Source organism: Lipophrys pholis (assembly GCF_963383615.2).
Source record: "Lipophrys pholis genome assembly, chromosome: 18".
In the NCBI taxonomy this organism is placed as follows: domain Eukaryota; kingdom Metazoa; phylum Chordata; class Actinopteri; order Blenniiformes; family Blenniidae; genus Lipophrys; species Lipophrys pholis.
The window spans coordinates 19,299,399-19,316,450 of record NC_137646.1 but is presented as its reverse complement, the minus strand read 5'-3'; the positions used below and the strand labels follow the sequence as shown (position 1 = coordinate 19,316,450).

The 17,052-nt window shown below is 42.3% G+C and overlaps 1 protein-coding gene across 4 annotated transcripts in view; it reads left to right on the top strand.

Moving 5' to 3' along the window:
- LOC308123361 (sodium/potassium/calcium exchanger 2-like) overlaps positions 1 to 15,752 on the top strand; it is a 42,398-nt gene extending 26,646 nt beyond the window's left edge. For all 4 annotated transcript variants that reach the window (XM_080485806.1, XM_080485805.1, XM_080485804.1 and 1 more), the window contains 6 exons: positions 3,993 to 4,091; positions 5,842 to 5,924; positions 12,462 to 12,596; positions 12,680 to 12,769; positions 13,053 to 13,219; positions 14,176 to 15,752. In XM_080485806.1, coding sequence (XP_080341932.1) covers positions 3,993 to 4,091; positions 5,842 to 5,924; positions 12,462 to 12,596; positions 12,680 to 12,769; positions 13,053 to 13,219; positions 14,176 to 14,425 — 824 coding nt within the window. In that variant the 3' untranslated portion in view covers positions 14,426 to 15,752. The remainder of the gene's footprint in view (positions 1 to 3,992; positions 4,092 to 5,841; positions 5,925 to 12,461; positions 12,597 to 12,679; positions 12,770 to 13,052; positions 13,220 to 14,175) is intronic.
- Positions 15,753 to 17,052: the final 1,300 nt, after the last annotated feature.

Here is a 17,052-nt window from a genome sequence, read left to right as displayed (position 1 = left end):
ACGCTCGGCTGTTGCTGCAGGTTTGAATTCCCGGCTAATTCATCATGCAGATGTGCTGACCGCCTATTTACCAGAGCACCAAGAACTGCTACAGTAAGGGAATCAAATTAATTGTTCGAGTTTCATTGTGGGAATAAAACGCCGAGTCATCGGGCCTTTGAATAAGCTTGCGTGCAGAGGAGAGGAGGACTCATCTTTTTTGTTGCATGTTGACCCAGTATATTCTCTTCTGACTTTCCTGTTCTGTTTGTTTTTGTTTCTCTCTTTTTTTTTTTTTTTTAAATATATCTTTTTATGAACCTCCTTTTTTTTTTTAATGATAAAATATCAACTGCTTCTTTCCCCCTCCCCCCCCCCCCCCCCGTCTCTCTCGCAAATCTTCTCCGGTCACCATCCAACCTGTGCCGTCGGCAGGCTCTCTACTGAGCTCCTGCAAGGCCTTGCTGTATCTCATTTATTTATATGCAATTTAATCCTTGCTTTGTTTTTGCACTTATGCAGTGATGACTCGGAGAGACGGTGTCTTTCTGTATGTCACTTCTTGTGCCTGTGTGAGTGTCTGTACAGTGTGTGATGTACGTAGAACCAGCGGCGCTTGCCTTGTTCTGTCATGTTCACTCTTTTCCTATTCTCTGTGTTGTCCGTCGCCTTACCCTTGTCTTTTGCTGTGATGTTGTAGAGCTTGGGACTTATGGGAAACTAAAATATTATCACTCAATGACTGAGGAAGGTAAGCCCGAAAGTTTTCACTACTTATTTCTTTGAGTCAGCTTCTGTCATCCCTCTTGCTTTTATTAATTTTTTTCATATCTCCATCGTGAAACGGCGCCTCCGGCTCCCAGTTTTCCGTTTGCTTGTGACACACTTTTCGCATCGTTTTACGTTTGAGTTTCCACAACCTCTCTGAGATTTCACTGACATAAGTGCAAATCATAGTAACCATGCCATTTTTTTTGTTTTGTATTATTTTATAAGAATTTTACGTCTCCCCCCCCCCCCCCCCCCCCCCCACCCCCACCCCACCCCCACCCCACCCCCTTCATTTTTAGTGTTTGGGTTTATATGTATTTCAAACTATTTGTACAAATTGTTACTGTGTGTAATGTACAATGAATTCTAATGTATAAAATCTTCTCAAAAGACCTGAAAAGGAATTTCCCCATGGGGGGGTTAATAAAGTATGATTAGTTTAGTTTAACATCATCCGCCAATTTTTTTCCTTAAAAATGCAGAAAACACACCAAGATTTTTTTCCCCATTTCTTTCTTCTTTTTTTTTTTTTTTTTTTTTTTTCGTTGTCGCTGTTAATCATCTGCGACCTTGAGTAATACATCCTCCATGCTTCAGCGCTCACTTGGAGGTCTCACTTGCACCGGCAGCGGGTGCACACACCCAAGACATACGTCGCTGAATTTGGCAAACTGGAGTGACTCATCCACCCGCCCAGCGGTTGTGTAACAGTCGGAGCTGGCGGTGAAAATGAGCAGCTGCGTAAGATGGCAAGAGAAAGGCTTATCTTTGATAGTCAGAATGACTCCGCTATTGCCTCATGATTCCTCAAATTGTGTGGTTTTGACAACGTGCGCGCGTCAAACGGGCCTCACAAGGAATCTCTGTTTTTTGTTTTGTTAATTCCCCTCCCTTCATTGGAAGGCTTTTTGATTAAACGTTTCTTTGTTGGATTTTCAAACGGAATTATGATTTCAAACCACAAAGGGTGTCATCCCATGTGAAAGGCTGATGTCATTTCCATAGTGATGGAGCCTTCCTTTACCTGCTGGTGCACCTGTGTACTGTAACACCAGTCACAGAAGGTAATGGACACTTTATTATGTTGGCGGGTTAAGTTAGTTGCAGGAAACAAGTACATGCTGAATTGTTATTATCACATGGGGATAAAATCTATCGCCATCTCACAGATAATCAACTCTACCTCACCAGCAGACTGGACACGTTATATAAGTGTAATTTAAAATATAAATGAAAGGCTGTCAGCGCTTGATAGCAAATTTTGGTTGATGTCAGACTTCCTAAGAAATTTCACATCAGCTCTTTGGACCCGTAGTTAGAGGTTTTATTTTAATAAGGAAGTCATGTAGTTATTTTGTCTTATTTACAATTGTATTACATAGCGTCAAGAAATACTTCTAGTATAATAAGTATTTTTAAGCTCACCTTATTTTTTTTCTCATGATGACTTATAATGATGACAAGTATCTACCTCATGATTAATGTGACCCGGAGCAGACGCCATAATTAATAATAAAGACTGACAACAGCTATTCATTGGCCTGACAACATAACATTTAGCTGGGCTAAGCACACTCACAACTGAGAAAGAAAAAAACAGCTAAAATGTCGTGAGAATCAAAAGTTGTGAGTGGAATCTGTGCGATTTGATGTGCTTATAGCAGCTTGACATGTTTAGATTTCCTTTCTGCGGCTTCACTGCTTCTGTGTGAGCGGCTCACAGATTTCACAAGTCTTTTGCAAATTCACATCTATCTGTTGGTGTGCTGAAAGCAGAGCTTTTTTTTTTTTTTGTATTTATAGTAGAAAACCCAATCCAGTGACTTGTAAGCCCAAGCAGATATCTGATATTCACCTTACACCTGCATTTGCATAATGGAGAACACACACACACACACACACACACACACACACACACACACACACACACACACACACACACACACACACACACACACACACACACACACACACACACACACACACACCCCATTACTTCCATACACAGCCAACTTTGTGTGCCTAACGTGAGTGATATCAAGGCAAGGCAGTCAAGTGTGTGATTGTGTGTGTGTGTGTGTGTGTGTGTGTGTGTGTGTGTGTGTGTGTGTGTGTGTGTGTGTGTGTGTGTGTGTGTGTGTGTGTGTGTGTGTGTGTGTGTGTGTGTGTGTGTGTGTGTGTGTGTGTGTGTGTGTGTGTGTGTGTGTGTGTGTGTGTGTTTGTACAATCAAAGGAAATACAGAGTGAGAAAAATAGTTGTTTTAGTTTTTTGTGAACAGGGCCTGAGTGACAAAAAAAAAAACACAGATGATGGAAAAATGTATGGTGAGACAGAGGAGACAAAAAGAAGGCCAGCGGTGACTTGGGGTGGTTAATGATTTTGCCTGAAGGTCACAGACAGTGTTGACATGGCTGGGTGGAGTAGGTATCGACGTGCCGCTGTGTCAGGCACTGACAAATCAGACATGCCCTCATAAAATGAAAAAAAATAAATAGATAAAATCCTTTAGATTGATTGCGGTGAGGTGATTGGACTTCATGCAAAAACAGACATACATAATTGAATAATGAAATGAAATATGGAGACATAACAGCACTGAGATACCCCGTAAAAACATAGTGTGTTTTTTTTTTTTTAATAAATTAATGCCATCTGCAGCTATTATTGATGATTGCCAATCAGAATACCTATCAAATATTAAAATCTAACCCACTGCAGGGAATCTGCAACGTGCGCTCCATGATTCCTATGTAGCTCATGTGGTCTTGTTTGCGTGTGTGCGCTATGGGGGGATTCCAGGACATGGCAGTTTTATTGAAAATCGTGGTTCCACAAGCCGACAGCCAGTTGCTGTTGGTCATTACAGCATTGGGTACGGTTGCTTTGCGTCAGCCGTTATTATAAATATAAAGAGGGCACGCTGGTTATATAACCTGCAAGGTCACGGTTTATGTCCGGTCCACTGCGTCATCTCGTTGTCCTTCCGTTATTAATGGATTTAAGGAATCAATAAATGCTATCAGCAGAAGTTTTTACGAGTCAGATTTTTAGACATCTGTTGCGTTAGAGGTTTTTGGGTCAGGCTGTACATTTACGTCCAAAGGTGACAGCGAATGAGGACCGACCGGGATGAAACCATGAGGCACTGGAAATGCTTCAATATGCAACACTTTGTCCTGGTTTAAGTCTTTTTATTTTTTCTTCTTTTGTTTTTTGTTTTTGTTTTTTCCTTCTTTCGCAGGAAAATTTAGAGAGAAAGCATCCATCCTTCACAAGATCGCGAAAAAGAAATGTCAAGTGGAGGACAGCGAGAAGGCCAATGGAGTCGCAAGCCGTTCAGGTAAGAAGCCATGAGGAGACGCCTGCACGTGCTTGAAAGCCAAACCTCTCCCACGACCTGAGAATGGAGCCATTCATTTCCCATAGTAAATATTGGGGGAAATAATCAGTGGGCGTCAAACCAGATGTTAAACAAGGACTCTAAGTGTTCTTTTTAAGCAATATTTAAATCAATCGCAGTCACAGACAAGTGTAATTTATGTGTGTTTTTTTTTTATTCACTTCAAAGAGTCCGGAGAATAAACAGGAGACCGGAGGAAGCTCTTTCATGGCCAGACATGGGCAGTGATCAACCAGGCCAAATTATGCTAACAGCACTATATTAACATATTACCCTCTTAATCAAAATGCATGACCGGTAGCCATCCGTGTATACTGTACTTTTCGATCGTTACATATTTTAAGTTTGATTGCACGTCATTGGTTAAACATTTACAGTTGGGAGTAGCTTCGTCTAAAATGTCACGGCATCCAAATGAAGGGTTGAGGTCATCTGCTGGACCATGGAAGTATCCCGTCGCATTATCTGTCTGAGAATATTTCCAAATTTGTCACAACCACACTCGGATTTAAGCAATTTCCACAGCAATTATAGTTTTATCATCTGATGACATGGCTTTCGGCTCTTTGCATTTTAATAATGGCTGTTAAGTGAGTCTGGCCCCAAATGAAATTGAGTCACGTCAGCCATCAGGAATTGATGGGGAGGAGGAGGGTGTCAGCCTCAGACGTGCAGGTGGTTTCTCACAAAGGGCTGCTTCCGTAAACAGAATCTATTGATTTTCACGATTCTCCAGATATATCCAAGCAATTTCTATCCTTCTTTGTTCAAGTTAGTGCCGCGGGGAAAAGCAGGGTTCACCCTGGACAGGTCATCAGTCAACACGGGTCCAAAACAGAAAGACAGACACACACTCACATTCAAACCTACAGGCAAATTAAAATCACTAATTAACCTGAAGTGCTTGATTTTTTTGACTGTGCGCACACACACACAGACACACACACACACACACACACACACACACACACACACACACACACACGGAGAGAAATGGACTAAGTGTAAAACTATTGTTTAATGGGCTCAAGTGGTTTATTGAACCATTTTGTATCTAGAATGCTTGTGTATGGCCACACAGTGTTGTATTGGTTTGCTTTCTCACATAACAGTGAAAAAATCCCCGGTTTGAGTCGGGGGTGGGTCTGCCTCTCTTTGTCTGTCCTGTAATAGACTGATGACCTGTCCAAGGTGGACCTTGTTTTCACCCGTAGTTTGTTTTCAACAATTACATTGAAATGCTCCAATATTGACACTATGTCAACTCAATTCCTTGATATAGGCATCTTGGTTTGCACTCTCACAGGTTCGATCTGTTTTCTCACAGCACTCTGAATCTCTCCTGAAGTCCAAAGGCATTAGATCATTTGGTAGACATAAATGAACTGTAGGTAGAAAAAAAGAGTGCAATTGTCTGTTTCTCTGAGTCTACTCTGTGGGATGGACTGATAAGTTGGGATCAGCTCAAGTAACCTGCCAACAAAAAGCAGTATTGAAGATGGTTGAACATGCACAATATGTACAACACCATGTGCCATGAAATGTAGCCGGGTGGAACTAGTCAAGATTTTATGCTCATAACTGTTACTGCTGCGCTATAAGGCAGTATAGCAGCACAGTTCCAGTTTTAAATTGATGAGAAACTGGTGTGAATACTTATCACTCTATCTGTTCTTCCAACTCCCTGCAGATAAAAACCTTCCAAACAGCTCCAGTGTTGAAGTGGAGGTCACCCCACCCATGAATGGGACTGCAGGGCAAGAGGGCGAGACGGTAAGACACCCGAAACACACACTGACCCCCAACTCCACACCAGTCGCGCTCCCGATCAAACCAAGTGCCGAGAGGCAACGGAACTGTCTGGCGCATATCAAAGTCGGCGAGGCATTTATGAATATTTTACGCCTCTCTCGTCTGCGTCCGTGTTCCACCTTGAGCGTGATTGATGCAAAGGTTGCGCCGACTATGGCGCGGGTCACTACTGCTGATAATTTCCCAGCACGCGCCGGCGCGAGTTCCTCCATCTTTAGCCAGACCTGCCAAAGACCCGCCTACTCCCACTGAGCTCTGTAATCACACTCCTCCCCTACCTGCTGCTTCCCACCACCGACGGCTCACACCGAAGATTCCTCTCTCTCTCTCTCTCTCCCTCTCACACACACACACACACACACACACACACACACACACACACACACACACATTGCGTCTTTGACCAGCCGCCAGGCTCACCGAGCCGCCGAACGCCACCTGCGGCAGTTGTCCGGGCATGAAGGATGACGGTGGGATGCGGCAACCCACCGGGCCGGCAGACGGTCCTGGGGCAAGCAGGCGCTGATTCAGAGCAGAGAGAACAGAGCGGAGATGGGTGCAGCGGCATTCCTGCTGCAGTTTCACCCTTTAGATCAATGACAGAGTCACCAGCTGGACCCAGCAATCGTTGTTCAGTAGGTGGGGGGGGGGGGGGGGGGGGGGGGGGTTCTCTTCATCTTGGTCGTCGAGGCTAAGATATTCAGTGGGAGATTGTGTGAAAGACCAAACATGATGATTCACAACCCAACATGCACACGTTATAGAGATTAATCTGGCTTTACAAACCTTAACAAGGCCTTCTTTATTGTTATTTTAGAACTTTAATGACACAACTCAATGGAAAATAATAGAAATGGACACAATTTCTTTGAAGATAGTCATCAGATTGTGTGTAAAAACATTTAATTTGAAAATATGCGACAATAAAATTACAATAAAACAAACTGTTAAAATTAGAAAACAAACTGGTGTTTAAACCAGAAAACAGCAGTTGAAATACTTGAAATGTTAATATGATGAAGGGAAGAGAAAACTGGGAAAGATGGTCTTTTGAAAAGCGAAACTGGCCTCAGGATGATTTTGTTTGTACATTTTCTCTCTGAGGAGAATCTGCTGATTGACGTTGCCGCATCCAGCTGTGAAGATAAAACAGGAGAGAGATATCTGCTTACTAATTGTCCAAAAATGTGACATCACGCTCCACTAGTCTTTTCCACAAGGCTCTTTTCTGAGATTTCTGAAAGCTGACTTCCGTGCAACAGGTGCATCAGTTGTTTCCTTTAACCCCCTCAATGCGCTTCTCCGGATAAATAAAGCAATGGCAGATGCAGCCATGGGTGCCATCTGAGGCGAAATTAAAAAGAGGGGATGTTTTTTTTTCGACGACAGCCGAGGCCTGAAAGGGCTGAACTGGAAACGATAAATTAGATGTAAAAATCGGTCCATTTTTGTGGTAAATTGGCTTCACAGCTTTGTCCGAAAAAAAACAAACAAACCCATAAGTCTATTATAAATATTTCCCAAGTCGGTTGAAGAGAATTTCTATAGATTGTAATTTCAACTCGCAAAACAAATAGTTAATGCCTTTAAAATGAACCCAGTCATATGAATCTACACTTACGCCTACATTTTCTTGATTAATATCACGTACTGTTTTGTGGGTTAATCAGATGCAGTTTACCTTGATCTGGGCTACTGACTCCAAATCTAATTCAAATTCGTGCATGTTTTGCATCCCCATTGCGTCACGGCCGGCAGCCTCCTCCACGTAGCCGTGAGGACGGCTTTTAATCTTTTACGATTCTCCTTTGAATCAAGGCCCCGTCTAAGAATAAAACTGTCCTACTCCGCTGTTTTGCCCGCAACTAAAAAAAGCTTTCCCTCCAGCTGAAACATACTGTAGCACTTTGACACACAGCACTCCTCTGAGGAGAGATACAGTTGACTATAAATACAAACCTGTGGGGAAGTGCATAAGAGGCTCCCAGAATAGACCCACTGCGGCGGAAACGGCTAAAGATGAGCTCCGTTTTGCTATACGACCATGTGTGTATTGATCCAGCCCACTGCAAGTTGTTTTCGGCCGGATCCTTTACTCTGTGGCCGAGTGATCTCACTGCGAAAAACAACCCCGGACCGTTTAGATTTCACGTCATCGTGTCATCATACTAATGTGACTGATGTGAGGTGTGTCGCAACCTGTGATGTTGCTATTACCTATGGCGTAATCGTTTTGGGGGGACTTTTATACCTAATAAAGCCAGTCGTGTAATAACTTGGTAATAATATAATTGCATGTTGAGTATAATAACTACATCTCTTTAAAAAGCAAAAACTGCAATTAAATGAGAAATAGCTTATTTTTACTTCTATTAATACTATATTGTTTGGCCATTATTACACTTTTGGCTGCAGTAATTACATATTCAAAGGATTTTTTTTCTTAAAATGCGACTTCAATAATAGCATATCTAACCAATAGTATCATAACTTTGATGGATTACTGTTCGGATGTTATTACACTGTTGGCTTTATTACGTCTAAAATAGCCAAAATTGTTCCGCTATTGGGCATTTTTACATGATCAGTGGCTCTGAGGTGAATGCAATGAGTAAGATAGAGGGGACACTTAATTCAGGTGGTGATTCAGTACATTTCCAGGACCTGGAGCCTTCCTGGCACACCTTATTCTTACATGTGACTATTTTTAGAAGTGCGTCCCACAGTGCACCTGTCTGTGTCAGCCAGGAAGTTGCTGAAAACAGCTCACACTTGCATACGCCGCCAGAGGCCCCGTCATACTAATTGTTCAATTCCTCCCGGATGCCCTGGCAATGGAGGCGAGGGAATGAGGGTGTGGGTAAGGTCAAATTAAAATCTACAGCCTTTATTGCAATTTCCTGATAAAATCCTTGAGGGCCGTCAAAAAAGGGAATCATCATATACGCTCAGATTTCACCAAACAGCCGTAATTATGAGTTTTCTTTAAAAAAAAAAAAAAAGAAAAAAGTTATATTTTGAAGTTAATACACACAGATAGCTTTCATCTCATGTTTTTTCTCATGATGATTGCTGAATAAATCCTGTGTGACTCGTTTCTTCTACTTTTATCAGTAGATGTTTTGCCTATTAATCAATCAAACTTTATTTATAAAGCACTTTTCATACAACAGAAAGCAAAGTGCGTCACAGATGAAAACATACACAAGACTGTGTAACTGCAAACTATAATAATAATAATAATAATGATGATAATACATTATGACAAACAATTACACCTTAGTCATGAATACAAAATTAAGTCAAAACTGTTTTCGTTAAAGGTGTTTGCCTTTCAAAATGTCAACTCTGTTTATTTCTCATGTCTCCAGGCAGGTTTATTTATTCTAACTTTGTGCTTTGTGTATAATTTAAAAGGCCACTAGATAATGACCTAATGTTCATACAATAAGAGGGAGTCTGATAAATAGCCTAAGAACACCCGGAGCGTTAGAAACGAGTGAAAGGATTTTAAAAATCAATCACGAAGACACAAGAAGTCAATGCGGTGATATTAAAATCTGAGTAATGTGTATCTGAGTGAATTGTGCAAGTAATCAAAGGATGCGTCACGCCGTATATTTGTAGAGTTCATGTAATCACCTTTTTAAACCTCCTGTAAAATCAACTGATCTTTAAAAAAAAAAAAGTATGCACTATAAATAAAGAAAAAACACATTGCAATGCATCAAAGGCTTTTATCACGCATGTGCATTGTATTTTATATTGCAGCTGCAAATAAAAAAAACAGCAGAATAATACAAATTAATGAAGTTTGCTGCTTATGCGCATCCTTTTTGTCGGGTTTTTACTTTTTTTCCATCTATTTCGGCCCATGTAGCTTTGTTGCCTCACACCGGGTAACCAGCGCAGACGATTCCCTCCAGGAAGAAGGAACAAAAAAAAGAAAAAGAAAAAATATTAGCAAATGTCACGCCTCCCCTTGCAGCTCTGTGGTGCCTGATAAAAGTCAGTGCCTTAAAGCACAGAGTTGGCAGTGTTACCAACTGAGGCACCACAAGGGCAGGAAAGGCCCCCAAGGGGCTGGCATTTGGGAACCAAGTAAGTGTTGGTAGGCCAGCTCTATGGGGTACTGTAGCACACAAAGCAAGCAAAGTAAATCATAAATAGATAAATGACAGATTCCTACTGAGCCGTGTCAGCCAGACACTGCAACTCGCGCACAGTTCTCGAAAAAAAGGTGCGGGGCGGACCCGTCAGCATTATGTGGACCGTCAATATTGTGCAACGATATTCAAAAGAAGCGTTCCTCCTCGTTATTAGTCGACACCGGACTAAAGCTGATAAATAGCGACACTAATCGATGAAATCCTCCATGTCTTTGCACCCAGGAACAGTCCTCCAAAGGCCCAGGTTTTTGGGGTTTTTAGGCCCTTTTAACAGACAACAATACAGCCATCTGGATATGGAGAGGAGGAGAAATCAGAATGCTGAGCATAAGCGATGCAAGCGCTGCCTTTTGTTTGGCAGCTCTGATTACCAAGGTTACCAGGCAATACTCAACGGCAGGAGCTGTCACAGTGGGATAAGCGCCATATGATTCATGAGTCGTGCAGGAGCCATCTTTTAAAGATTCCCGCTCGACTCTCAGGTTAGCCGATCTTATCCAATCTGTAACGCTTGAAATAAGGCAGCGGGGGGGGACGACGACTCGGGACTATTTACTGTACAACATCTGTCACCACCATGTGTTTCACTGTGGGTTTTTCCACCCAGTGTCTCTTGCACCCGTCGGCTGCCTTTGTTTGTACACCTTCGCTGACGAGAGATTCCCACAAGGGGCACGAGACACACTCCAGGTCATCCTCGTGTTCCAGTCAATCCTGCATGTGCCGACCTGCTCTGTGTCGGTCCCCGTAGTTCCTCGTCATCAGGTATAATTGGCTACAAAGGGACCAGGACATCCTTCTACTCGGAGGACTTTGTTGTTGTTGTTGTGCTCTTTCACGTGAGCCAGAATGTTTAACTGAGAGTCCGTGTTGGTAAATGAGAAGATAATTTAGTTGTCTTTTTTTTTTTTTTTTTTTTTTTAACCAGCTTGCCAGATGCTAATCGCACAGAGGTTGCGGCGTTTGCCTCATTTGGCATTCTGGCGGCGGGTCCAATCAGACCCCAGGGGTCTGCCGGTGCAGCCAACATCAGCAGTCACTCAGTGACGAGGCCCTGATGGCTGGTGGAACGGAGCCCTTCAGGCTCGGGCGCAATCTCCCAATTCACAGGCCGCTCTGTCTTAAGGTCACCAATCTCTGCAGAGCTCTGCGACGTCTCACTGCGGAGAGCTGGAGCTCCACAGAGGACACTTTGATTGGAATGATTATTTTTCTAATCGACTATATATATGTTTTTGTGGCGACATCGGGGAAAACATGGAACTCTCTTCATAACAAAAAACTTCAAGGCTCATTATCTCTGTTGGTTTTTACTCTTGAGTGAATGTAACTTACATCTGTGTTCTGCTTTACTTTTGAAATGAGCTGCGATTTATCTTTGCATTGGTTTCCAAAAGAAAACGATGTTTAGACTCTTTTTACAAGTTTTTATTGATATATTGTATGAAGTAGTGCTTTATAAATAAAATTAGATGGTTTGATTGACTTACTTCCTCTGAGAACTGTGCAACTATAGAGATTTTATACAGGTAAATTTATTGGGGTGTCTAACAGTTACTCACACTTTGAGTAGTATTTAAGAAGAATACTTGGACTTTTCTCAAGTATTTTTGCAAACCTGAGTAAAATGCACACGACATTTTTCCAATACTGTATAAATCTCTGGTTTTAACCATACGGCTACAGATACAAATACACACATAAAATAAACTATCCATCAATGTAACTTACAACTAAACTACTCCTACAAAACAAACTAATTAAACTAACTTAATTGACAAAATGTGACCAAAAAAAAGCTTCTGTGTATTTTGCTGCAGGACTGTCTGAAGACTTGTAATACCTCTTTGTACCATGAGAGGGTTTAACAGTGACTTCTCATCCTTTGAGCTTCAGTCTTGTACTATAGTATAGTATAGTATAGTGTAGTGTAGTGTAGTGTAGTATAGTATAGTAAATATACCACATGGCAATTGTCCTTAACCTCTTTAATTAAATTTTTTTTGCCATTAAGTACTTCAGATCAAGTCTCCTGCCAAGTACAAGAAATAATTCTACAATGTTTTTTTGATTTATATAATAAATTGAAGTTGTAAAAAAGCCAAATATTATGTTTTGAAATAAACAAAATTTACGACACATTTACAAAATAAAAAAAGCTTTAATATTTGTGTTGAAAATGTAGTTATTACAAAAGAAAACTGTGAGGTTTGATTGTCGTTCAGGTTTTTATTAATCTTTTCTAATCCAGTGTCCTTTAATGTACAGTTTCTCTTTTTGATGGATGTTTTCTTTTCCTTTTTTTTTCCATTCTCTTCTTTTATCTCAGGCCGAAGATGAGGAAGAAGAGGACCAGCCTCTGAGCTTGTCCTGGCCCGAATCCTGCCGCAAGCGCTGCACCTACCTCCTCATCATGCCCATTGTCCTCCCTCTGTGGTTAACGCTGCCCGACGTCAGGAAAACAGTACGTCCTTCTCAAACTGGGCTTCCCCCTACATCTCTTTGTGCGATTTCTGACATTCTACTCTTTCTTTTCTTCACCCGCAGGCAGCAAAGAAGTTCTTCCCTATCACCTTCGTGGGCGCCATCTGCTGGATCGCAGCGTTTTCCTACCTGATGGTGTGGTGGGCTCACCAGGTATAAAAAGACGTGTGCGCCGCAGAGGACATGACATTGTGAAATGACAGCACGACACGGATGGAAATAACCGGCTCCTCTCCTCCCTGTTTCTCCTTCCTTGACATAACGGAACTATAATTCCAGAACCTTCGACTTATAAACGGTCCTGGCTGTTCAGAGACTCTCAGCTAAACTTTTATTTAAATTAAAAATAGCCGGAGCAAAAGATTAGGCTTTACTTACTCCAAAGCTTAGCTTTCTTCTTCTTCTTCTTTTTTTTTTTTCCTTTTTGTTTTTGCAGGTTGGTGAAACCATCGGGATTACAGAAGAGATTATGGGCCTCACTATATTAGCAGCTGGAACCTCCATCCCTGACCTCATCACCAGTGTCATTGTGGCACGCAAGGGGCTGGGTGACATGGCGGTCTCCAGCTCTGTGGGCTCCAACATCTTTGACATCACCGTCGGGTACGCCGTCAGTCGAGCACGATTTCAGTCTGCGCCGGGTTTTGTTTTTAGATTTACGTTGTACTGGCTGTAATCCCCGGAGTCCTTTCTGAAGCCTGGAATGAAATGTATTATTGCTGCATTATGAGAACAAGAAGTGACTGAGTGATTATAAGTGGTGGTTTTCATTTTGGTCAAAACCGTCTTCTGTACATACTTTATTTCAGACCTAGGGGCGAAGGCAGCGTACACCGAGACACACTCGCATCTTCTTTTGTAAAACAATCACTCAAGCTGCACTTGTGATGAAATCTATGGTGAACAAATTAAAAAATAGAGCTCAACCAATAGTGAAAGAAACTGGGTAATTACTCATATAGATGCAGAGAAAATGCCCAGAATGTTGTTACGTCGTCATTTTTATTCATTTTAGAGTTTCCACAATGTGAATCAGTGGATCCCTTTGCTACTGGGGATGTCAGACAAGTTGTTTTATTGTGGAATTCCGTTTTCAAGGCGCCCGTCGTTTGTGTTCCAACGACACGCCGTTTGGATCTCGAACCAATTCCGCGTAATGTCCAATAGAAATAAGCCAAATAGGACAAGATGAGATCTCATTTCACTTCATTTCATTTTCATATCGCGCTGATCGTCTGTCGGTCTGAGCGGCCGGAGTGAGTTTGCTTCCCGCCTGTATCGGTAACTGAACGTTTGCGCCTCGCGGGGAAATCTAGACGAAGCGATTACGGCATGTTGGGAACACAAGCAGATGAAACACTTTGAGGTTTCATGTGGCGCCGACTCATCTGACCGTGTGTGACTGACGCTCCTGTTAATCACTGCACTCGTCCGTAGTTGTCTGTACACATGTAAGGATGGGTGAATTCATGACGCCGCTCTTTTACAATCAAAACTGCAAACGTGATTCTGATGATGTGGTTGTGAATCTTCGCCGCCGTGTGTTTGTGCCATTGCAGATTGCCGTTCCCCTGGCTCATGTGGTCCTTCATCAACGACCTCCGGCCGGTTCCCGTCAGCTCCAACGGCCTCTTCTGCGCCATCGTGCTCCTCTTCCTCATGCTCCTCTTCGTCATCATCTCCATCGCCGCCTGCAAGTGGCGCATGAGCAAGCTGCTCGGCTTCATCATGTTCATGTTGTACTTCGTCTTCCTGGTGGTCAGCGTCATGCTGGAGGACAAGGTCATCACCTGCCCGGTGTCCGTCTGAGGGGAGGAGCTTCTTTCTTTCCGTCATCAGCACCGCCACCGCCTCCTCTTCCTCCTCCTCCTCCTCCTCCTCCGCCGCCACCACAGTCATCCTCCCTGTCCACTGTCGCTCTCACCCGACTCTTGTGACCCGCCACACGAAGAATAACCGTACAAGAGGATAAACATAGAGATATGGAGTCCGCCTATATTTTCAGTGAGTAGGTGGTGGTAGGAAGGGGTTAAACCAACAGGACTTGGGCACGGTTGGTTTAGCTTTGGCCCGGACTGCAGTGGATTTGTACTCATCGTTACTTTCCCTGGCAGGTGGGGAGGGCTGGGTGTAATGCCAAATATAAAAAGTATTATGCATGCCATTAGTTTCACTTTAGATGAGCTGGAATCAAGACTGCGCCTGGTAGGTTGAGGCGCGTGACCTGCTGTGAACTTTGAGGAGCAAAAGAAGACTAGATAGCCAAGACGCACTGTGGGGAAATCCAGCACGGCGGCCGAGATTCAAAATGGTGTCCGCAGACTGAGTCGCCGTCGCCGGGAGAGAATCCAGGACGTGGATGATTTCACTGGCGACTGTGGGTGAAAAGTCGTGTTCGAAATCCTCCTCAAGTTTTTATTGTGGGCTTTGCACCCGAGCAGCAAGGAACACTGGTGCCGGTGCAGAAAAGCTTCTCCTAATTCTTTTATTTATTTTATTTTTTATTTTTTTCCCCCACCTGAGCTCAGTCTGAAAGACGAGAGTTCAAACTTCCCCTCTTCCCTGCCAGACGTCATTTCTCACCACTGAAAGTTTCTTCAGAGGATGGTTCAACTTTCTTTTTTCAATTTATTTAAAGAAATATTAGAGGACACATTAAATACACTGTAGCATTACTAGTTAGTATAGAGTCACCTTAACAATCTGACCCCCCCGACCCCCCCGCCACTGGTCAAACGTTTTGATTGTAGAGAACTTTTCATGTTTCACATGCACCGAGAAGAAAAAAAAAAAGCCTAACTGAAGTTTACCCATTCAAAATAAATGAATAGTTTTGGGGCACAAAAGAAAAAGAAAAAAAAACACAAAAAAAAACAACAACGCATGAGTACTTAGACTCATTACAGTTCCTGAAAAGAGAAAAAAAAAGAAAAAAAATCAATGTCAAAATAATACATTTGAAAAGACCTTTAGCGTGTTTAAGCGTCATGGTTGATTTAGATTAGTCAGTGTGTAGTGCTTTGTTCACAGTATACCTGGGCTCAAATCACCAGCTAGTCAAAACTCCCGGAGTACACATTTTAAGAAGCCTACTGCATGTAAAAAAACAACAACAATTACACACACACACACACACACAAGAAAAAAGAACACAAAAAAAAAAAGAAATGCACTTGCAGCTGAATGATACCGATCAGCCTCTATGAAGACGTGCACCAAAATGTGTACTTTCCCAATACACGTTCCATAACCCCCTGATGCAATCCAGTGCTCGGTCTCTGTGTAGAAAATGTCAACATGTATGGTCAATATCTATCAGACTTGTGCAATTTCTTTTCCAATCAAAGGTGCTTTTGTGTGCATGTGTGCAATCTGCGTTTTGGAGTCACCACACAATGACCATTCTTTAAATTTATCTAGAAATAGAGGGTATAATACCAGTATTTTCCACTTTACTGCAAATATATATATATATATATATATATATATATATATACACACCAATCTGTGTTTTATACTGGGGAAAAAAAACAAAACAAAACAAAAAAAAACAATCATAATCACAATGTCTCTTTAAGCTGCATAGAATGTAGAAACCACAGATTTAACAGCAATATACCGTGTGTTGTCGTTGAGAACCGCAACCCTCTTCATGCGTCTGTGTCCCTCCGCTGTCTATTCTGTCGTAAAATCCCGCCATCTGAAGTGGGTGACCATTTCTTTTCTTTTTTTTCTCCCCCCCCCCCCCCCCCCCCCCCCCCCCCTAAAATAAATCCCCCTATCCCCCTTCCTGTTTGAGCTGGCCAGAAACACCTGCTTTTACCTCAACACAGCCTCTGTACAGCAGCTTTGTAGGAGTAAACTGTAAAATACCAGTAAATACAATCTCTTGGAGTGCGCGTGAGGAACAAGTGCATGCAAGGAACTTTGGGCTGGTTACCCACCGACTGTACAGCCGAGCTTCGACCAACTATATACGTTCACTTTTATGCACCCTCGCAGAGAGAAACACCAAGAACTCAGTGTTTTTATTTTGTAAATACAAAAACTAAGTGGTTCCTACATGTGTTTCTTTTCTTTTTTTTCTCTCTCTTATTTTTATTTTATTTTTTTTCGTTACAGCACATGAAAAATGGAAATATGCAGGCGGGCCTTTGAGTATCTAGTATTATTAAACATAAACACTTCTATGTTTTTAGTCCACTCAGCATCTGATGGGCATACATTCGACATGTACCGTTCAGTTTGTGGGAAGAAAATTAGGGCTTTAAATACCACATTGCCTCTTTTAATTCAACGACAAATCACAACTTTCTGATGCCGCCGCTATGGTTTTCTGACATTTCCCGACGCATTAGAGGAGAAGAACTCTAACCCCGGCGTGACCCGCACTCTTATGTGCGCACTGGTTATATTTCCTTGAACATCCCCCCCCC